The sequence below is a fragment of the Larus michahellis genome, chromosome 7 (assembly GCF_964199755.1).
Source record: "Larus michahellis chromosome 7, bLarMic1.1, whole genome shotgun sequence".
NCBI lineage: Eukaryota > Metazoa > Chordata > Aves > Charadriiformes > Laridae > Larus > Larus michahellis.
The window spans coordinates 2,108,899-2,132,534 of record NC_133902.1 but is presented as its reverse complement, the minus strand read 5'-3'; the positions used below and the strand labels follow the sequence as shown (position 1 = coordinate 2,132,534).

General features: G+C 43.6%; 1 protein-coding gene across 8 annotated transcripts in view; it reads right to left on the bottom strand.

Moving 5' to 3' along the window:
* Nucleotides 1-23,636, bottom strand: part of CUX1 (cut like homeobox 1) — a 280,996-nt gene that overhangs the window by 60,200 nt on the left and 197,160 nt on the right. For 2 of the 8 annotated variants that reach the window (XM_074595973.1, XM_074595978.1), the window contains 9 exons: nucleotides 23,370-23,428; nucleotides 18,440-18,488; nucleotides 17,307-17,403; nucleotides 15,540-16,211; nucleotides 14,486-14,551; nucleotides 13,021-13,122; nucleotides 9,976-10,802; nucleotides 8,370-8,535; nucleotides 7,643-7,699 (listed from right to left, as the gene is read on the bottom strand). In XM_074595973.1, the coding sequence (XP_074452074.1) occupies nucleotides 7,643-7,699; nucleotides 8,370-8,535; nucleotides 9,976-10,802; nucleotides 13,021-13,122; nucleotides 14,486-14,551; nucleotides 15,540-16,211; nucleotides 17,307-17,403; nucleotides 18,440-18,488; nucleotides 23,370-23,428 (2,095 nt within the window). The remainder of the gene's footprint in view (nucleotides 1-7,642; nucleotides 7,700-8,369; nucleotides 8,536-9,975; nucleotides 10,803-13,020; nucleotides 13,123-14,485; nucleotides 14,552-15,539; nucleotides 16,212-17,306; nucleotides 17,404-18,439; nucleotides 18,489-23,369; nucleotides 23,429-23,636) is intronic. The other 6 variants (XM_074595975.1, XM_074595976.1, XM_074595977.1 and 3 more) reach the window with 6 other exon arrangements.

The window sequence follows — 23,636 nt, the reverse complement described above, 5'->3', positions numbered from 1 at the left end:
AAACCTTCATTAGGAAAAAAACCACCTGCCTCAGATCAGAGAAAGTGAAAAAAAACCCAACCCCCCACCAAACCAAAACCCCCAAACAAAACAGTCGGGCTCGTTCTTGTTCGTCCTCTCTCTTTCAAGGTCTGGTGGCTTTTTAGGTGCTGGTATCGCTTACATAATAGCCGTCCCCATCAAACACACCGAAATGTTGCAACTTCAATAGACAGTAATTGCAAAGTTCGCATAAAGGCAGTTAAGCTGCTTTATTTAGGTGCCAAATGAGAGGCTAATTTTGGTCCTCTCGTAAAGGACAAACGAAACATCTGCCAGTTCAAACTTGCACTATTTTTAGGACCCAAGTTCCAGAGGGGTAAAAGAGAGAAACAACGATAAACCACAAGCGCAGTTACGCTGCGGCGGATCTCACACCTCCTTGGTGTCCCCAAAACCGGGCCGGGAGGAGCCGGGGGGGCAGTGTCCCCAGTGTCCCACCCCCGTGTCCCCAACGGGGATGTCTCAGGAGGGGACACCGGAGGGGACCATCTCACGCCGCGTGATGGAGAGGGATGTTCTGGCCGGGCAACCTGCGAGGAGCTGGGGAGAGCTGGCAAGGGCAACGGTACTCTCCAAAGCAGCTTACTGTCCGGGGACGCTCTCATCGGGGACGCTCCGAGCGCTGACGGCCACAGGGGGATACTGTGTCCAGCTCAGGTTTTGCCAATAAATAGTACCAAACGGTCCTTGAGTTATTCTGGGGAACAACCGCTCTTTTCAACTCCACCATACGGCATTACAGCCGAAGAACTGTCTAAGCTGCTATCAGTAATATCTTTGATGAGTATAAATACGGGACAAATACTATCAAGACTATTTTACATTTCTCGCTGTCATTATATTATCTCCTTTCATTGGGCTTATTAATTGGATACTTTTCTATTTTCATTTTTATTTAATTTTGATCTCAAATCCACTTTGCTTTGTTTTCAATGCAAGTTGTGTTTCTTAGCAGATTTAAAATAGTCACTGGATTTTTTTAATTTGCCGTTTCTCTGGACGGCTGGTGGCGAATTTAAAAACTTTCAATACCCATCAAATTAGATGAGACATTCATCACTTCTTCTCGCACCCTAATGCAAAGGACAGGCTAGAAGGTAGCTTTGAAGAGATTAATTTTCTAGTAATTTTCTGGTTTTTCTTCTTGGGAATGATTTGCTATAAAGTAATTTATCACTCCATAATCAGAAGAGGATTTCGTTGTTAGAGGCTAACAGGCTGTTTATTTCCCTGTTTCAGAGCTACCTGGTGGAGAAGACGGATCCCTCGCAGCTCCATCGCCATTATAAGACGGGAATAACAACCCGCCTCTTTGGTGCTAGCACACCTTTTCTCCAGTATTTTGGGAGGAAAATAGCCCATTATCTGTTCTTTGAATTGAAAGCAAGGTAATTTTCATCCAACGGAGGAACATTTTGCAATTTGCTGAGCAGCAGTCGGGCTGCTGCCCGGGGACGGCCGAGGGCGCGATGGCTATCTCCATCCCACTGCTGGCAGCCACGTGGCCACGGGGGCTGGACCTGCAGCCCCCTCCTTTTCCCACAAGCAACCAGAAGACTAACGCGAGCTTCTGCCAGCTGCCAGAGCCTCCTATTACCAACAGAAAAATATCTGCTCCCTTCGGAGAAGAGCCTTTCCGACCTCTTCTGCAGCTGCCAGCCCATGGGGGACAGATCCTGGCCATCACCCTGGCTCCTGACCCCCCCTGCAGCCGCCTGGCCTTCCCGCGCCGCAGCACGACTGCGACGGCCTCGCTCGCCTTTCAGTGCTGCTCCAGTTATTTTTATATTTGGCTTTCTAACGTATCAGCTCATCATTTTCCACCCAGCTCCTCTGCGGTTGGCAGCTGGCAGGAGAATCCCCCCGCGCCTGGAAGCAGGGAGGGGAGGTAGTGGGGGCTCCCTCCCCAAAGGAGGCTGCTCATCTCCAAATGCACAAGCAGAGGGAAAAGAAAACGCTGGTAATTAATGAAATGAAGTAATAAGTAATGAAAACGACGAACAGTGGAATTTACAGAGAACTAATATTCAAGGGCCACGGCTTCTTTTAAACAAGGGCAGAAGAGAGCGCAAGGAAGTTGCACGCTGAGATTGGTGCGGAGGTTACAGTGGAAGCACGTCTGCCCAAACTACATCCACTTGTTATCCACTATTATGCTACCTGGTACTAATCCACCTGAGAAGTACAGCAGCAATAACGGTCTGGAAAGTTGTTTAAGTATAGTTTATTAACTATAGTCAATTATAGTTGATTAATTAATTCTATTTTTAAAAAATGAAGACTTTGCGAATGAGGCATTAGGGTGCCTGGAGAGATGCTACTGCAGAGCCGCGCGGGAACTCCTTGTGTGGAGATCCTCACACACACCAAAGGAGAGTGAGCGAAAGCACCCACATTCCCAAATTAACCACAGAAATAAAAGATAGCTGCAACCTGACTGGGTAACTTCTCCAAAATGAATGCTACGAACCCATAACCACATTTTACAGCAAATTAAATTTGTCTTCAGAATCCAGCAGGAGTCTCCTCTTTGCCGTATTAATATGAAAAGTGCGTTGGTGCTTTGTCATTATAATTCAGCCGCAAGGAATATCTGCCTCGAAAATAGTGTTCGCTCTATGATTATATATTTTACTTTAGCACTTTTGTAACAGTAAAGCTATGACCACAATGAGCATGGAGTCATCTTCTGCACGTTTAATCCCTGGGTGGTTCAATGGACAGAAAAGAATACAACCAGGACAGGAATTGCCCTACAAATACTTATCTGCAAAGCATCGCTGGCGGACAAAGGGCTGTGACCATGCCAGGCAGCCTGGGGAGGACAGAGGCAGGCAAGAGGCAGCGGTGACCAGCTGATGGCTAGCAATGATAGCCAGTGTTGTATTAGGAGCCAACTTGAAACACTGACTTCACACTGCATTCCCAGGTCCCAGTAAGGTGCCTTGACGGCGGTTCTCCCAGCTTTATTGATACCAGAAAGGCTGCCAGGAAGGTTTTCGTGGTCCAAATGTCAGGGAAAAGGCACAGAATATGATCACAGGCATTACAGACAGACTACAACAGCTGCCCTTATGAGGAGCCAACTGATATCCTATGGTTTGAAATCCAGTCACGGCCAAGTGCTTCAGAGCCGCCATCCCAAGCCACACAGAAAGGACGGGGAAACTTCACCAGTATGGGCCAGTGTGTCTCAGGGTTAGCACGAAGACAACTGCTTGGCTGACTTAGTTGTTCAGCTCCAAACTTTAAAAATGCCTTTGCACCTAGCACAAAAGGAGACAACCTTCTCAACCAAATGGAAAGACTCAAAAACCAGTCCTCAAACAGAACCCACTTACGCAAGCAACTACCGCAGGCCGACCACCCAGCGACTGACAGCCACCTGGTCTCCCTTCTCTTCCGTTTTATAGACCGCTTTAACCAGAACCATTTCATGTCATGTAATTTTATTAACCCGGAATGCCAGCAAATGACTGCAAAACAATTATTCTCTTTTTGATTCAATAATAGCTCAAATTTGGGTCAGCATCACTGGACTGGTCACTTGTGTGATCTCAAGGTACTATGGATTCAGGTCTCCACCGCCTCACCCCCGTTGTGCTCTGCAGCACCACCTCAGGCCCCTCTGCTCGTCCGAAACAGAACAGTACAATGAAGGAAATAATCATGAACTGCAGAGAAATGGGGGGTGGGAGCTTCTCCATTGCCACCATGTGGCCAGCGAGCTCTTCCCGTCTGAGGACGGTGATCCTGAATATGGATCGCAAGGTACGCTCCCTCCCCACTCTGCTTCCCTCGGCGCAGTCAGTGTGACAGCATCCTGCTGTTATCAGGTAAACGGGAAGATCTACCCAGTACGGAGTTAACTACCTGCCCGCTCAGCAGCTTCCACGTTGAAAAATATTACAGGAATACACCTGTAATATTGGATACCTGGGTTTGCCATCATTCCACAATATGGCTCTTAATTTGATAACTACGGTAAACCACAGATTGCATTCTGATTTTTTTTCAGATTTTCTTTCCCAAGGGATGATAAGAAGTAATCTCCCTGTTGTTACAAATGTTTTATTTTGAAAATAAATCTTTTATGCATATTTCAGTTGATCTAAATACAGTAGATCTTGGGTTTTTAAATCACCAGATAATATGCAATTATCTCAAGCTAGATTCTGATTTTGAAACAAGCTCTAATTAGCTCCCCATTTTATGCTGCTATAATCCTTTCTTCAACTCCCATGAGTGTTACTATTGCTAAGCAGCATGAGGTTAGGAATGATGGATGATACCCAGAAAGGAAGACAAACAAAAGGGAAATTCAAAATCCCCTGAGATCACCCGCAGCTGTATCGGCAAATGAAGATTTCCACATTAGGTCATAGGACGACCCTTACAGCAACACATACCAAAAAGGCACGTCTTTTTCCCACTGAGTATTTGCAAGTCTTTAATGTAGTATATAGAGAGTGTACGTCCTTCACAGAGGATAAATACAAAAGTGAATAAAAATTCAGCTTTCCTGGGAGTAGCTACGGCACCAACAGCACCAAAAAAGAAACTCTGTCTTAACGTCATCTAGACGCTCAGTAAAGAAATAAGACCCCCAAACAAAACAAACTAACAAGAGCTTTATACAGTACAAGCGTTTAGAAAAATATCCAAGCACATAAACCTTCCTCTGGCACGTGGCTACTGGCCAAACCCAACCCAGCTCTGATCATCAGTGAAGCAACTAAATAAGGGCCAGATTCATCATGAAAAAATGCTGATGCAGTTGGGTGACACTAATTCAACTTTCTTCTTTTTTTTCATGTGATTTGGTCCGTGCTTTTGACACATAAATCATTAAAAAGGCAGATGTACCCAAGGGCATTCGAGCATTTAGGTGGAAAGAAATACACAGAAAAAATGTTAGAAAAGGCACGGTGATACTATTTTTGACCACCTCGGGTACAGACACCATTTTTGTATGAAACGTGTTCACTGAAACTTGCACAACATCACCGAAGCCTTGACGAGAGGTCAGAGGCAGAAAATACAGATCTATACGGTTGTAATTTTGGTATAGCCTGTGTTTTTTGAAAATTCACCCAATTCAGCTTTCAGAGAAGAAAACCGAGCCTGCCTTCTCTTTGCTATTTCAAAATACATATATATATATATGTTTATAATGCTTATCCATTCATCCCTACGTATAAAAGACTGATGGGTCCATCTGTCCACGTGTGACAACGGAAAACTACTGGACAAAAGAACAGATTTTCATGAATGAGGTGTTAATCAAAACCTTATGATCTAGAAGCGTAACTAACTGGGTCAGAAATCCAGAAAATGTTGCTCGTTTGAGAGAACAGTGCCAAACGGTAATGAAAATACTCACAGCTAATAAAAGCTGGAGACGTTACTATGCATGTTGACACTCTGTACACTGAAGACCTTCTTGGCAAAGCACTCAGGAGCCACTGAATGTATTAGTTTAATTTCACTTCTTTCCCTTCATGCATTCAACAAGTTCCAAGCCAATTATATTACACGGAAAAGGCTCCAGACCTTTTCTCATTTTAAAATTGTTCTGATTAATTTCTGTTTTAAAATTACAAGTATGCAACCTGTTCTGCCTTGATTTTCCTGGGAAATGTCTCAGAAGACCAGAAAATTAGAGCCGGCTTTTTTTTTTTTTCCTTCCCTGCCCTGGAGTGGAGGATCTTTCATAAATGCATAATTATTATTACCTTTTCCAAACTGTTTGCCGCACTTTTAAATACAGAACAGCTGCTAATAAAAGAAAATTACCAAACTGCCCTTCCTCATTCGAATAACTTGGTTGCGCTCTTTTGTTCTGTGTGGTGTCACAACCTTCCTTATTCCTTTATACGAGAACGGCACCAAGAAAAGAACATCTAGTACAAAAATTTTATTTTTAATCATCGGAAAGGAGGAAGAAAAGGGCATGAGCCCGTTTTCTCATTTGTAAGTCTGCTTTAAGGGAAGAAGGAGGGCGATCATCAATAACGTGATTTTATTAGCTGACAGGAATGTGTCGCCTCACCAAATATTAGCTGAAGGGCAGGAACTGACAAGCGAGATCGGGAGTGTGGGAGGGAGCAAAATATCACGGCAGCAAAACTGAACTTCCTGAAGGAAATCACTTTTGGCGACCAGCCGTCCTCACGGGAATCCATAAGGTGGTCGGATTTTAATACCATGGGCATGTCTTTCAATCTTTTATAATTACAGTTAGTCATAAATATGATGATTAGCAATAACAATGCAGCCTTTTCCCAGCTCCTCTGATTTCAAATTCCTCTTAAAATGGCTACAATTAATTACTCATATTTTCCATGCTGTCTTAGGCGTTTAACTGTGACAGTTACTCTTGCGTAGTACTGATGCTACAAAAAAGTAGTCAAAGGCAGGCTTTTAATGAACAGCAGCGTATAAAACGTCGCAGGAAATTTCCATGTTTGCTAAATGCTTGGCTATAAGTAACAATAGCCCTATGATTGCAAATAATTTTTTCCCATTTTGGTTTTGTCTTCATGGCTTGTTTCTACCAGGGGCATTTTTTTTTTGCTTTTATCTATTAATTTTCAACTGTTCTTAAGCAGAACGTGGACTGAATATCATGATGGATTTTCTTCTAGTAAAATCTTTTAGAATGCAGAACAGTTTCCCAGTAGAGAGGAAAAAGTTTGGTTGGGATGTTAAGAATACACCCAGAAAGCTCCAGAAAAGAAGAAAAAAACAAACAAAACAAAAGAGTGTTTCGGTATGGCAGAAAGGTGGAAGAGGAGCACAACCCATCCTTCTCCGTACCCTGAAATGCAATAATTCTCCGACACAGAGCACTGGCTGTAAGTCGGGAGCAGGGCACGAGTATTTCTCTGGAGTACAGAACAGCCTGAGTGGTTTACGTCAGTTACGGACATCGTTGGTAAAAAGCCTGTGTGGGTAGAGTTTGGTATCTAACAGCAGGAACACAGCTGTTCTGTTCCAACTCCTTCCGATACTGTGGCCATCTTATAAAACCTTTGGCAACTCACTTCTCTTTGACACTCATCTTTGCTGCATCTGCTTTTTTTTGCAAACGGAAAGGGGGGGGGGGAGGGGGGGGAAAGTCGGCTTGGAATATTTAACGAAGCTTGAAAAAAGAAAGCCATAACGTGGTCTTTTCCCCCACCTTCAAATTAACAAAGCAGATTTTGTGCAAATGAAAGTGGTGGTGGTGGGGGGAAATGCCAGCGAGTAAGGCAGCTGGAGTATGTAGATCACATTACAAACGAAAGGCTTGTTTTACAGCCATTGTCACATGTCAAGTTGATAAGCTGAACTATGGTAAAAAAAACCCCAGCGAGCCAATGATCTCTAAGATGAGACAGAGTCTCTTTACCTAATATATGCAGCTAAATATGTGTACTCCCTACATCTGCCATAGCAACAGGGAGAGAACCAGGAATTAACTGCGTTAATAAAGAAATTGAAGGGTCTCCTGTATGATACAACAAAACGCGAGAAACCTCTCGGCATCAAAGCAAAAGAAACGTAACAAAAGCACAGAGAATTATTTCAGAGCAAATCATTGAAACCAGCTGATTACCTGAGCTTGCACATCCCTGCTGTAGGGAATCCTGTAATGATGTCACAGAGTGAAGGACTAGATAAGAGAGGAGAGGAAAATCAGGGAACAATAAAAGGAGATGCCAAACCACAAACTAAACATAAGCAGGCTCAACACATAGCAAACCGCCGCTCTCGGCAAGGGCACGCTGCTCGTTTGAGTCAGTGGCATTATAAGGGCACAACCGAGGCCAAACTCTAGTCCGGCCTGTCTGTATCAGCAGGTATTAGGGTAAGAGAGAGCCACAATAAAAGCGTAATTGCAACACAGCGTTCCCCCTTTAAAGCTTAGTTCTTCTAGCTCACCTCCTGAGAAAGCAATCGATATTCTCCTAGGAACAATAAAAATCCCCTATGCAACCCTAGGAAACAGCGCACAAGTCTTCCCAGCTCTTTGGCCAAAATTTTTTGAGTTGCGCATCATATTCATGCCTCGATAATATCATCCTAATTAGGAACTTGATAACTGCTGCTTATCAATTACGCACAAACGAGCGCTTCGTTCGTAAACATTCCCAGCGCGTTCCCCTAGGGACCGGCTGGGCTGCGAGGGTGGACGCTGCCACTTCCAGTAACACCTGGACTAGCACCGGGTGCAAGTCTCGCTTACTGCAACTTTAACAAAAAAAAAAAAAAAATTAAAAAAAAAAAAACAACAAAAGACTTCCTCCTCCTCAACTCAAACAACATAGTGGAATTTTAATTACCTTGTCCTTGTTGCTGCCCTTGTGCAGGCAGGACACACTGTCCCAGCTCACCATTCAACCAGAGCTGCATACGAATAAATGGTTCTCGGCCTTTTTGGGTCAATTTACTCCATGGCTTTGGCCTGGAGAGCATGTCACTGACACTTCCTTGGGACAGCCCCAATACCTGAAGTGAAGCAACCAACAACGGCACGTTAACACATTTGACGTGGAAGGGGGGGTAATTTAAGTCACTTTGGTTTCCTTTAGTGCTATATCGCTCGAGTCACTTTTATATGGACAATTAGTAGAACTGCAAAATGACATCTGTAGGTAATGGGTGGAAATGCTTTTCTCCTGTCGTGGTTCCCTTCTGGAGCGTGGGTTTTTTCCTGCAGGAACGGAGCGGCAGCACAAACTGCAAAAGGATGGTGCGAGATTTGCATGCTTTTCATATTTTGTGTCAAATAGTTTCATCGGTTCTAACAGGAAAAACACAGAGTCCAGGCACACGCAGGCAGATAAAACAGGAAATGATTGGCACGTATTTTGTTCTCAAACAAAAATAATTGGGACTTTTGAGACTCGGCCTACATTTGGTTGAGGGTTTTTTTTGGTATGAATTATAACGATGTGTGTTTTCACCTGTAGCAGCGGCTGCGCCACGTAGGTAAATATTTAAGAATACAGCCGACTGCAGCAAAGGGGGAATTTCAGACAGGCGTAATGCAATTACTTGCCTGGAATTCAGCACAGGTACAGGGGTTAAAAATCATACTTAATGAAAGCTGCCACGGGATCTTTAATGACCCCAAGAGGTCAGGCTTTTCATTTTACATCTTCATGAAAAGGTAATAGCGCGATGCCAGCTCCTATTATACCATCGTATTGATTCAGTTCTTCATAGGAAGAAGAACCACCAGATGTCCACCACTTCTTACAGCCTGTGAGGTGTGTTCTGGTGGTCGGGGACCCCCCCCCGAAATCCCACGTGTTCAATGCTTAGGGCCCACAACGTGAGAACTCCAGAAAGCCTTATCGTGCATCGCGTATCTGTAATCAAACATTGCTTAAAACATCTCAACGCACACTAAGATACCAAGCACCAGGTGTAAGAAATGACTGAATTCTTGACTTAAGACTAAGGAGAGGTAGGGGATTTTCCATGTGTTTGTTTAAATACCCTTGTGTGCATTTCCAAATATTAAAAAAAAAGGAAAAATGCTCTTGTGTCCATTATCTTCACTTATAACAAATTTAAGACTCTCCAGTCACGACAATGGTATTACTCAAATATTCCATGAATTCATTACATTAAGCATGAAATAGTAAATCTCAATAATGTTTGCTTCAGCTTTCGATGTTTCTAAACTCGGAGGCCCCATTTCTAATTACACGTGGCTGAAGCCAGTCTTTGTATAAAACCTACGCAATTCACAAAACAGAGGGAAACTAATACTTTCCTTTGCGAGCTTATTTTTGAAATACTTAACATAACGAAGCAAAAACATTTTTCCGTAAGACATATGTGGCATATCCCCCTCCATTAAACTGAGCTCCGTGCCAACGCAAGGAGCACAACGCACATTGACAACACTGGTGTAAGAAGAGAGAACCGGTTCTTTACCTTTTCCCCAAAGATCCTTTGGCAGATGCCATTCTTTGCTAGCTTTTCTTTGACCTGCCGCGTTAGCTCTATCGTATCCACCTCCTGGTACATATAAATCTCATACTGCTCGGGTGTCAGTGGAGGAACTGAAGGTTTGGATGGCTTTGACAAAGACACGATAGGGGATGAAGGGAGGGGGCTATTTTGTGGTGTCTCACTGCGACTCGCCCCAGTCATGCTCAATTCAGAACTCTGGGAGTACGGAGATTCAGCGTTTGGCCACTCTTTCCAATACTCTGAAGAAGATGGTCCTTGGAGCTGGCTACGATCTGGCCTAGTCTGATTGCTGACCTTTTCTTTTCCACCACTGGCTTCCTCAACTTTTACATCTTCGGGAAGAGCGGTATTTCTTCTCTCATGCTGCACAGTATTCCACCAATGGTCCTTCCAAACACCACCACGTCCCAACTCATTTTTAACATGCCTCAACATACCCTGGGCAGAATCACTTACTCCGTGAAGCTCTAACACAGGTGCCTCCTGAGGCTCCTTTTTGAGCCCAGAGAGGTTCTGCAATGCAGAGATACTGGAATCAGTGACAGCTGAATGTTTCTTCAGGGATATGGCCAAAGGAGAATAGCTGGAAACCGAAGACATTGCAGGTGTAGATACTAGTTTGGGGGACAGGATAGAAATGTCAGCTTGAGATAAAGGTGGTGTTTTTAAGGCAGGTTCAAGGGCAGCCTGCTGTGCCTCCATTTCTCGTCGGGCTTGTTGCAGAATGGATCGAATAGCATCATCAGAATTGCCACTGCTAGATGCAGAAGGCGGCTGAGCCGGCTCAGCTATGAAAAACAACCAAAAGACTAAATGCAACAGAGGAACATGCTTTATATTCAACACGTGCTACTGCAAATATTTCCCTGTCAGAAAAAGGGCTGCAATACATTTCTGGATGGGAAGGAGGAGTTTTCACTAAGCAAAGGTTCGCACTTTTCAAAATAAAGTAAGATTTCCAAAGTTCTTCACTGGAAAATTTTTAGAGTTGACAAAGTGCCGGACATTTGCACGCACAGACCCAACTGCAGAAGTCCAGCACTACTTGCATGTTTTCCACCATTGTAATGATTTTCAAATAAATGCCTTTGAAAATCAAGCCTTCACCTCTTCCTCCCCCACCCCAAGTGGTCAATAACATTTTACAGTTCTGTTTACGAAGTTATTTAACCTTTCGCTTCTCTCTGTCTCCACATACGAATCGTAACACACACTCAATACTGAACACAGCTGCATTCACCTGGACAGACTATTAATACCCTCTTACAATATAAATAAGGTGAGTCCTTTTAACTCCAAAAATAAAACCCACAGATTACAACAAAGCGAAAGTTTAGTAAGAGACTTCATTGTTTCATTTGACAAGCTAAATATGCTCCTGCTTCCCGTTTTCTTGTTCTGTGGTCCCAACCACTGAAATAAACGGCTCTACAAACATGGGGCTGACGCCTGGCCATCACTCTCGGCCTTATCCGAAGCCCCAGAATGGAGCCACAGGCGCTTTCAGAAGAGATAACACCTAAACGCAGTATTTCAGTGGTGAACCAGGACTCGTGTGGCTGAGCTGCAGCAGTCAGGGATGAGCAGCGACTGGAACGTGGGTGCAGCATTATCTCTGCGGGGGGTTTTGCAATGGCGTCTGTTTCCATTTAAGTTAGTCTCCACTGAGGTCCCCAGTGCTTGAAAACCAGTTCCTCTGAAAGCTACGCTACAACGAATGGGGAAAGTGAAGCCCTGGACAGTAACAGGGAACCCCTACACTGCAAGAAGTGGCCTCAAAGTGAAATAAGATTTAAAACATGCTGTATTATTTTAGAAATTTTATGCCTTATCTGAATACATTTCCAAATTTGCCTCCCTACATTCCTTCCTGTCACACACTATAAAATACAAGAAAAGCTAAGAAACGGGGAAAAAAGACAGTGGGACCATCTCTTCTGTTTTATCTACTGGTTTCATAGGGAGTTTTGAGGCTGAATTAGTATTTGAAAGGAACTCTGAGATTCTCAGATGACACACGCTACTGAACAACGTGCTTGCAGTTTCCTGCACACAGCCCACATTCTTCTCTATGTAACCATTGCTTGTATAAGCCATGTTAGTTAAATCATATATTAACTAGTCTTTTGTGTTTCGCCATGAGATTAGCTTAGTTTTCATTTAAAAGCAGCTATCCAGAACTGTAAATCAATATTTACTTTAAAAAACGCAACAGAAGTAACGCGCAGTGCTCTCTACTTCAGCATTAGCCCTTGGGCTGTACTGGAAACACTTTCAAAGTGGGAGGGCCATGGAGTAGACAGAAATGTTAACTACACGACAGCACACAATGAGAAATTAAACTTATCTCGGGCTAAGATGTTAAACTCATGATGCTTTGGGGAAAAGAAATGCTTTTTGGACTGGCCAATTCATTCACTGAATACATTCTGTAACCAAGAATAAAGTCATAGGAAGGTTAGAACTGGGTTTGCCTACATTACACTTTCAGTACATGATGTCCACAGCACAACAGGCCAGATCCTGACCTTCACCCCGACAAATCCATTCCGTTCCCTCTCCCATGGGGCCTGAGTTAGACAGAGGAGAAGAGAAAGCAGGAGCCGTTCCCTTTCCAAGGAGCAAACCGGTAGAAGAAAGGATGTTGCCGGTTTGTCCTGCGGGGCGACTGCCTGCGGGTCTGGCGTGGTGTAAAGGCGGCAGGGCGCTGCACTTGGGAAAAAGGAGTTTAGAAATCCCACAGCATCGCTCCCCCGGGAGCAGGGCAGAGCAGAGCGGGCAGAGCGCTGAGCAGAGACCCCGCCAAGCCGTGACATGTGTAGCCTTAACGTGGGCTGCCTTATAGATAGAAACAACTCCACTCAATAAATAAATAAATAATAAAAAAAAGCTCTTCAAACCTACATTCGAGGTTTTAACAATATAATTAACTGACCAGAAAGCTCATGGTAATTGTTTTAATTAAATTCCGAACTAAAAGGAACAAGAGACAAAATGAGACCGTACCTGTTTTCTGTACTTGCAGCTCCCTTTTGGCTTGTTCGAGAATGGATTTGATGGCTTCATCAGAGCCAGTCTCTGTGGTTCGGATTCTTGTGGTTATATTACCTGAAGGGGAAAACAACACTAATGACAACGGGAAAACTTCGATTTGTTTGGTTGTTTTTTAACACAAAGACAGCCAGTACACCGCGATGCGCCGCCAGCATGACCTGATGGCGGTTTACGTAGGGCCTTTACCGACATTCACAACACCAAGGTACTTAAACATAATAAAGGATAAATACCCTCATTGTGGGAAAGCCTGCCCGCTAGCTGCACTGCAACGACGAGAACACTGACAGCATCAGAGGAAGAACTAGGGGGTCGTATATGCCTTTTCCAGGGTAACATTTATAGGTCCATTTTTTCCCTTTCCTTTTTTTTGGAGGGGGAGAGGAAACAGGAGGGAAAAGAACCGGAGGGGAAAGGAAGAAAGCTAAAAACGTAAGATCAGGAATCACCTTAAAAATTGCATCAGCTGCTAGGCGAAGTAGGATGAGCATACATTCAGCCCAAAACAGAATTAAAAAGTAACTAGGCAAAAATAATTTTTAACTTTCTAGAGGTTAATACATTAAGAGAAACAGTCATTTAAACGCAGATACCATTTGAAGTACTCTCCAGCTAAGAGCTATGACTTGGTTGTTTGGTTTTGTTTTGGTTCTTTTTAACCACTAAGGGGAAGAAAAGGAGGGAAAACGACAACTGCGAATGCAACTGCACTTAGCTGCATTCTTCATTACGAGATGATCAGTTGTAAGTGAGCTAGACGATTCCTGACTGGAGTCAAAAGAAGCACAGAGTTTCAGGGCACCTGCTTTTGTTTTTCCTTCTCCCTCTTGTATTGCTAAAGGAAAAATTCTGCAACTAATCTATAATGAAGAAAAACGTTCGTACTTCCTGTTCAGTGGTAATTTATCGATCTGGTGTTCGCTTATCTTGTTATCTTTTTCTGACACCACACTGGAGTATCACGCTAATTTAACAGCGTATTAAAGCGTAGTTGTCAACATAAGCCCCATGAGAAGAAAGAAGTAAACCTAGAGCAGAAGCAGTATGCGACTGATGTTGGATTATACGTAATTGTGCAACTTTCTCCCTCCAAAATCACAAAAATAGCAAAGAGAGCATTTCAATAGGTCTGATGATTCGATAAAGCCACTTCTATCACTTCTCTCGTTTTTTCTGCGTAGGCAGTGAGGTTGGGAGTGGAAAAAGTACCCAAACAGCGTTACGTTAGTACAGCAGCAGCAGAATTAGAAAAAGCAAAGTGTTCATCTAACCCATGGTTTGTTTTATACTTACTGTCTGTTTTTCTATCAGATTCCAGGCCAGAATCAAACTGCACAGTTTTAAGGAAACACACAGCTAAAGCACACTCCACTCCCTAGGTATTGACTGCAAAGAAAAACACCTGCCTGTGACGTACCTTCAGACCCATTTCTTCGTTTCGGTACTTCCTGAAATAGTCTGTTCAGGTTCTGGCCTGGATTCTCTGTTGAAAAACAAGTTTGGTAAGAACAAAACAATCAGGGGATGGTTGCTCTGACATCACGGGCTGTGTGACATGAGAAGCCAGCAGCCTGTCTCCGGAGGCGAGGGTTCCAGCGGTCCTCGCCCCCTGGAGCCTTTGCCTGAGCGCTGGAGGAGCTGGCCGCTTGGGAAGAAGCAAGGCTGGCTGATTTGTTAATAAAGATTACAGCTACGTTCGGAAAGGAGATTAGACAGATATAAATAAATGTCTAGAGACACCAAAAATGAAGAGGTTAAAGATGGGCAGATAATCCCCTCAAGTACAACCATCAAAAGGAAGAACAGCTATAAATCTAACAGTGTGCGCTTTCAATTAAACAAAATCTAGGAAAATCCTGCCTGTCCTTTCCAATATTTCTTGACTGTAAACAACTTACTCTTCAGTTTCCCTAAATGTAAATCTCAGTCTTCGCTTAAGATGAATCACAATGAAATGCATGTTACTTCTTAAAATCACTGCCTTAAATATGCAAAGCTGCTTTAAATTAGGATTGTTTTTTAATTACTCATGCATCACCTATGAAGTTTTGTCAAAACACTTTGGAAAAAAAAGTCACACAAGACACAACAAAAGTCTGGCCTCAATAAACACCCCCAAATAAAAATTTTCAAGCATTTCTGAGGGCTGACACCCTCGGTAGCTACTGGCCCCTTTCAGCCGGTAGTCAGCTGTGACACAGAGCTATTGGGAAGCGCGGGGTGGAAGCGTCCCTGCCGCTCGCTCCTGCTGACAAACTCCAGTCAGCGGCTAAAAAAAGCAGAAGCAAAGATACTAACCTGCTCGGGTGCCGAAAAGCAGAGTTAGAAAGCTGCACTTTCTGTACCTGACATCTGATTGAGATGAAAACAGCAGCAACGCACAAGCAGCCCCGTACGGGGGAGGCTTCCGACTTTTAACATTCGTAACTAACAGGAAAACAGGGCAAGACCCTCGGCCGGCGAGCGCTTACCTCTTTGTCTACCCTGGATGCTGCGAAGAGCCAAGATGTTCTGCTCGTCCGAGAGGAACTGCTTCATCTTATGAAATGGCTCCTTGCCTCTCACAGTCAGTTTATTCCATGGCTTTGGCCGGGCTAGTATCTCGCTCACAGACCCTTGCGACAGTCCCAACACATAATGTCCAAATATCCGCTGTCCGATATTGTGCTTGATCAACTGCTCTTTCACCTGACGTGCAATTTCGGCCGTGTCTATCTCCTCGCCTTCAGAGATGCTCCCAGCACTTTCTGACTGGCTGGGAGACGGGGCCATGCCATTTACGTCCGGACTTTGTTGTAACGGACTTTGGGAAGATATGGAGTTTGTGCTGTATGGACCTGTTGAAAAAATCATGCTTGTGCTTCCTGCTTCCTGCATTGCCTTGGAGTAGAAGGACTGCATTAGCTGTCGCTGGAGGAGAGAGTTTAGTGCAAATTTTCCTGTGGAGGCCAGGGGTAAGCTGGGGCTCGCCAGGGATGAGCTGAAAAAGTCTTGACTTAAACCCGTTGGTGAGAACTGGTGTGTACCATTAGTATTGGAAGCCTGCTCCCCCGCGTTGCGGAGCAACTGAGAAGGAGGGGAGGCCGGCAAGGTTGCAGGACGCTGACTCTCAGGCTGGTCTTTCCCTTTTCTCCTGGCTGACCCTACAAGGAAGGTCAAACATAATGCATTATGGGGGATCAAAGAGGGAAAAACCAAGATAAAAAAAAATGCAAAGTTTGCCCCGCAAAGGGAAAAAGTGCAGATTTCCAAGGGCCAATGAAGTGGCGGTGGGATTTTTTGTTTTCGTTTTGTTTTTGGTTTTGTTTTCTTTTTTATTTTTTTTCATAATTGAAATTTTAATAAGCCAAACAAGGCCCCCAAAACAAACAACATGCATTTCATGTTTGCACCTTTCTTGTATGTTGCAGCCTGGAGAATCCCCCTTACAAACATTAAAACTAGAACAAATACATGAAGTGCAGTTACACATTTAAAATAAAGGCAGTTACAGACAGCAAGTCTCTTTGTTGTCTCTCATTCAAGACATTACTCATTGGACCTGACTGAACCCAAATGCAGCAAACATTTACATTTTGGAACAAACCAATTTGAATAAAGGAATCACCGTTAGGTGGATGCACCAAGATCACTCAGTTAAAGTCACAAAACGCTTCAGAATTCAGTAATCCCAGGGCCAGTGGCAACTTTTAACTTCCTTGCAGCTGCAAAAACCATAAGCATTCAAGGATCTGGAAATTCCATGACTTGCCATTTAAAAAATGTGCACACAAGATGTAAAAAGCCCACATTAGGAAAGCCAAATGGCGCAAACACCTTGCTAAAAAGAAAGTATTTTGTTTTTCCAAGCTGACCTGCTGGTAGTATATCTAAGTGTATCAGACAGGAGGATTATTGTGTTCTACATGCAAACATTTTGCATAACATTGTGTGGGGGGAAAGAGACTTCTGGTGCCACGGATGAATTTGTTCCCAAAACACAAGACAGCCTCAAACGCTACCACTCGGTACATCTCGTAATGCCTCTCTTTCCTAGCCTTTAAAGACTCTCTGAGGTCTCCAAGTTTTCTTTTATTATCCAGCCTATAAAACTGCAGAAATCACACATTATTCGGTGTTCCTGTTGCCTGTTCATCTTTCCGCCATGCATTAGCTCAGCCATTCATCTCTCACTCAGCCCTCCCTCCCTTTACAAGACAGCAAACAAACCAGAAGAGCCGAAAATCGTGTCAACCTACCACTCAGGTCACTATTCGTGATACGCAGCGTGGCGTTCTCGGACTGCAAGGAGCGGTTCTTCTCCAGCAGCAGCACCTCCAGCGGTTTAGAGGCATCCTAAAGAAAATCAAAGTGGGAGGTTTGTTTCTCAAAGCATTGAGAGTCTCACTCAGGCACTAGAAAGGATTTCAGGAGAAGAAAACAAGTGCTCATCTCTGCTCTGAAGGCAGCTAGGGAATTCACCATGCATATATTTGCAGGAATCGCTCAGTGGTCCCGCCTGAGCCGCGGAAGAGATTCACTGTTTAATTTTCATTGTAAATCATTCAGCAATTCTGCGTTATTTCAAAATGTGTAACGGCACATTCTCTTAATCCTACTTATTTTAAAATGGTACCGGCACACTTCCAATTTAAAAGGTGTAGATTTCTTTTCATCTGATTAAAATACGAGTTAAGATTATATTATTATTTTAGGTCAACTGACCCAAGTTAAGCATTTCATTGAAATGCTGCGTTCCAGCACAAACAGTTTGTTCAAAAATAAAATCAGTCACAGAAACCTGACATTTACCTTCCACTAAGTACCTGACCCTTGATCATTAAAAAACACGTTGAAAATTAATCCCAGTATATTGATATTTAGTTGAGATTTCAGAAGCAGGAATTTAATTCATAACCTTTAAACTTAAGTAAGATTAATTTGCTGGAATAGCAGAGCTTTCTCCTGCTTTCTCAGTACAAAAAGGTTTCTTTTCTTTCATGAACATTATTTTCAAGGCTAACAAAGACTTAAAAATGCTAAAATCCTTGCTCAGCGCACTGCCAGTACAAGAAACATGCAAATCTCAGCGTGGCTGTACACTGACTCTAGAGTCTTTAAAAGACTCAACTTCACAACACTACGGTTATCCACTCCAGCACAGCTCAGACGTCATTCTTTGTCCTTGACCACTTAAAAGAAATTAACAGGCAAAACCTGTTCAGTTCGGCTTTTTACATAAAAAAAAATAATCAGGAAAACAATGATGAACCTCTATGTCGCAACATCAACAGGAAATTCTCCGTGCCAACACCAACGAATTGCAAGACAAGATTTTCGCTCGTTAACTGAACTGCTGAAGGAATTAAGAAAACAAAAGTAGGTTCAGTACCTGCGCACCAGAGCTTTCAGATGGTGCAAACTCCATGGATTTCAATATACTGTGGAAGGCAGAAAAAAGATTATTTTCTATTTCTTCTTTTCATAACAACCCCACTAATGAGCATTAACATTATCATTTCCCACTCCGAAGCGACACTACAAGTGGTAACAACTTTCCTTGCAGTAACACAGCCTCATAATGAATATAGAATAACTATTCAAACTGGTTATTGGATAAGAAAATTTTCTCGAGCATCATCTAAATCATTGCGTATGCAATCCCACCAGGCCAGTTTACAGCGTAAATTTAAAGGTTAATAAGGATATAACATTTTAAGCTGTCAGAAGGGATATAAATTTTTCTGCGAAGCTTGAAGGGAATAAAGGTTGTAGCAAAGCAACAAAACGGGGGAATCACCAGCACAGTTCCAGTACTTTATATAATATACACCAGCTCACATATCAAGGCAAATATGCACAAATAATCTGCCCGACCAAGACACTACAGGCTAAAAGGCAGTTTTTCATTTTAATAACCTCCCAGCTCTATGGCAGAGGGAAGACACAATGGCACAATATTTCTTAAGAAATATGAAAGATCCAAATATTTATAAGTACATGAAGAGAAGAATCTGATAGTCTCATTGTCAATATTTTATATAAATACTGAGCGGTCAAAGGACATCTCCCTTCAAAGTCTTGCAGTTAGAGCTGTATTGTCTGGCAAACCAGATCCTTACAGGAATACGAACTTATTACTGTACTTTGACTTATAATTTTTTTTAAATAGTCTTGCTGCAGGCAGGACGCTAAGTTCCTCAGACTGAAGCAATAAATGATTTCAGCTTCTCATTGCACAAGGATGACATTAATTTGTTGAAGAAAAATACATAAACAGATATAGATAAGTGTTTATACAGCATTTTTCACGTATAAAGCACCAGGAACTTTGTGAGGCAAGTAGAATATGTTTAACCATATATATTAAATGTGGAAACTGAGTCAAAAAAGGCAGAAGGCCAGTATTAACATGTAGGGACTAGTTCTGGATGCCCCCAGGAGTCAGCCGGGCACCCAGCACCCAGCAACTGCCGCGGACCACGTGGCGTCCAGCTCCTCTATAAATCTGTCCGTGCATTAATCCAGAATTAGATGCCCATTAAGTGGCGCTCTGGAAATCAGCGGCCTCGGTGACTCATTCAAGATCACACAAAGTCATAGCAAGTCCAAGAAAAAAAAAATAATAAAAGTCGTTCTGAGGCAGAAACCTCGTGCATTTTCACTGCACACCTCATCGCATACAGTGTTAATTCTGACAGGCACGCCTACAAATATAAAAATAAATGAATTCTGGCCATCAGTTTCATCAGACAGCGTCATTGTATGACACCTCTCGCCAGCAGAAATCGCTGTAGATTACAGCCATCATCCAACACACAAGCACAGAAAGTAATGCTGTTAAGACTGTTTTACGTGGGCACAACAGCTCGCCCGCAGGCAAAAGTGCCTCTTTTCTGCCATTAACGGAGTCGTGCCAGTCAAGGAGAGAGGTTGTGCAGCAAGTAATGGGCCACGTTCTCGAGATCCTGGCATTACATGGACATCACAGACATGTGTACTCAGGGATTTCTCGGGACACCTTTTCAGAGGCACAGTGTGTCCACCGGGACTGCAAGGTGCTGGGGGGGATAAAGGCACAGAGACCCATCAAGGGAAACCCCAGTCGCTGCTGGGAACTGTTTCCATCCTCCCATGGATTCTGCAGAGGATGGCCTCTGAAAGGATACCAAGTCGTAACGTAGGGTCTCATGATGGTTGAATAAGGAGAGTTATCTGAATTTTAAAAAAACAATTTGTAACAGCAAATGATCACGCAGCAAACTTCCCACAGCACATCACAGGTGTTTCTCCCATTTCCGATCCGCAGCGCACTCGTGACGCCGGTCTCCCAGTAATCCCCACTTACCACACTTGGCTTTGCCATGCAGAGTGTTCCTGGAGGATACCAACAGCCTTCCTTCAGGACAGGACTAAACCAGAAGCAGCCGCACGCTCTCGCAGGAGCGGCCGCGACGTGCTCTGGCCGCCACCCGTGCTGCCTACAGAACCTGACTGAAATCCATCGGAAGGGCAAAGTAAGCCTGAAGGTATTTAATGTGTGCATCGGGCTCTCGGCACCAAAAGTCTGGCTTTAGAGCTCTGGTCCTGCTGTGCCCTGGCACTTGCAGAGGCTGCTCTACCAATGCATTTTGGTTCCCAGCAGCCGCTGCCAGCTGGGACCTTCCGAAAGGATCCTGAACCTGCATTTTTCAGCGAGCTCAGAGCAGGCACATGTATTCAAACCCTGCCTGGAAACTTACTGACCTCTGCCTACATCAAAGTGGATTCTATGCTACACGAAACAGCCTTCTGGCAATTTCACAGGCAATTTCCTATATACTTCAAACCCAAAATACACTAAAAACCAGGCTGATGGTATCTTGAATTGCCCTTGGAGGAGTATTCACTAGAGCGGGTTCATTTTTTCAAAAAATGTGAAAGTTAAACATGTCAAAACCGGCCCTCCAAATGTGTCACAGAAGAGACATTTTCCTCAGGAATATGAGGAAGCAAAATGTTTCCCTTTGGATTCCAGGAATATCTTCGCCCATGAGATCTGCCCGACTCAATCTGCTGCTCCAGATCAAGTTCGCTGCTTTTTAAAGGAATGATCTCGTGACTTGAATCTGCACATCTAAGACGACTTGAAAGATCTTACTCTAAAGCAAAGTGTGCATTGGGACAGTCTGACTGCCTGTTCCTATGATCCCAGCTGCAAAGGCAGGAGGGTTAGCACTGTCGTAATACTCGAGAGGGAGCTGAAAGGACACACAGAGCTCTCAGATCTCAAAAATAGGTTTAAAAGCCATTTGGCACAAAAGCCAATGCAGAAAGCAAGGAATTCTCCCATCTCGGATCCTGACGTGGACCCAGTTAAGCTCCTCCAAGGTTAGAAGTTGGCTGATAAAGATCCCCCAGCCTAGAATGCCTCTAACATCCTTGGGAGGATTCCGGAAAACACGCCAGTGCCAAAACAACTGAGAGTTTATACTCTTTCTTCCTTACTGACAAGATATCTCTTTTCTTGGTGCGTATGTGCGCTATGAGCAGCTCATTTCCCTCAGTGTTTCAGGGCACAAAGTAGGCATCGTAGGATTCAGGCTAAGGGCCGCCAGATGTACAGCAATAGACTTTTCGTAGCTTCACTTCCAATCGGACCGTCACTCTCAGGCGATGTACATCTGGATTCTGGCACATCTTTTGGACCAGATGGGAGCAGAGAGGGTGGCGTGAAGGAGCTGCTGAGATGCCGCCACGCCGCCAACATCGACAGTGCTCTCACAGAGGGTCTTAGCCCCCCGCCCCCTCCAGCAGGACACGGATGAACCCCAGGCCACCTACAAGCTAGCTGGCTGTCCCTTCAAAGTCACCTGCCCAGATGAAAAACGTCACCCACAAATCAGGGGATATAAAGGCTGTAGCAGCCCGGAGAAAGAGATTTGATTAACTGGCACCCCACAAGGGCCGCTTCCAGGAGATTCTCCCATCTCTTCCACTGCAGGCTCATCTTGTAACAACAGGAACAGGCAGAAGCACCAGATGAACACTCCCGTGTTTTCTCCCGGACCTTTTATCTGCCTTCCCATCCCTGCCCTCATGTTGTAAAAAAGAAAAGGAAAAGAAAAAAGGCACTACCGCCAGGAACACAGGGATCTAAATGAGTTTCGTATCTAAAGTAAAGGCATTAAACCAGGTAGGATTTAAAACTCATTTGCTGTTTTGCCACATTCACATTCTAGTAACTCATGTAGCAAATGGGAAGGTTGCGGCTTAATTCCCATTCGCTGCTTTGCATACGAGGGTATAAACCAGCTGAAATCTGAAGCTGCTTTTCCTTAATGCAGAAGAGAACGTGGACGTACCTACCCGTACCACTAAAACGATGAAGCTTTTTTGAGACCAGTTAATATTCAGGTATAATGACCAAAGAAACGGACAACTCATTTCACTGGACAGAAACTCTATACCCACAGCAGGGTGTGCTGCAGCGAACCAGAACCACGGCTCGGCTACAAGAGCACCAGGGGCTGGGCTGTCCTCTGGCTCCCCAAACCAAACCTGCTTTCCATATTCTCCGGGGACACGTAAACAAAAGCACATGACTCCCAGCCTCACCTGAAATACCTCATTAAACAAGGTTAACATTTTTTCAGTCTTCTTAAAATACACACCAAAATGCCAGAATGATGAAAGAAGGGATGGAGCTTCTTGCAGTTATTTAAACCGTGACAGTAAACATATTTCTAGTCAAAAAACTTCTCCTCTGAACCTGACAGCTTATCTTGTTATAGTTTAAAATGAGGCTCTCTTAAGTCTCTTAAAAAACCCCTTGAAATAGGAAGAGGCTGTTTGTGGCTTCAGTTTAAAACCACAATATATTAGCAAAAATATACAGTGAAACAAGCACAGCATTAAAATGCTAAGTGCTGAACACTTGGGCTGGCAAAAGCAGAGAAAAGGTATTATGGCCAAAGGCTCCACATTAAATTCTTGGTCCGCGTTACATTCAGCTATTGGCCGAGAATTTTTAAAGAGCGGCCCACCTAAACCACCATGGATTTTCAAGCTTTTTACCCTTGGGGGATGACAGTTTTAGAGCCTTTTCTTCAGGGACGCCTGTATTATTTGCCATTGCGATACTCTGCAGCAACAAAAAGGAGAACTCTCAGATACGGCAGTTGCACTGGCTCTGGATGCGATTTCTGCCAATATTCCCGATTTCCCCGTCTTTGTGGTTTTGACTGAATTCTTTATTGTTCCAAGAACACAGATTTGTGGCTTCATTCAACAATTGTTAAACTAGAGTTTGTGAAAAAATTATGTAGGCATTTAACACTTACTTTAATTCTTTCTTAACCTCTTCATAATCAGCCTGTCCTTTCAGTTTTTCTTCCAGTTGCTTTAAAAGAAAGAACATGGATTTAATTACTCAGATTGTTTTTTTCTGCAGGCTTTCAAAATCATCCTTAAATTATTCCATATATACAGCAGCGCACAAGTGAGGGTTAATGACTCATACCTAATTTACATATATTAGAAAACAAACTATAACCAATTCAACGTAAACACAATTATACCTCACTCTCCCTTTGTTTACAGAGTGCCAA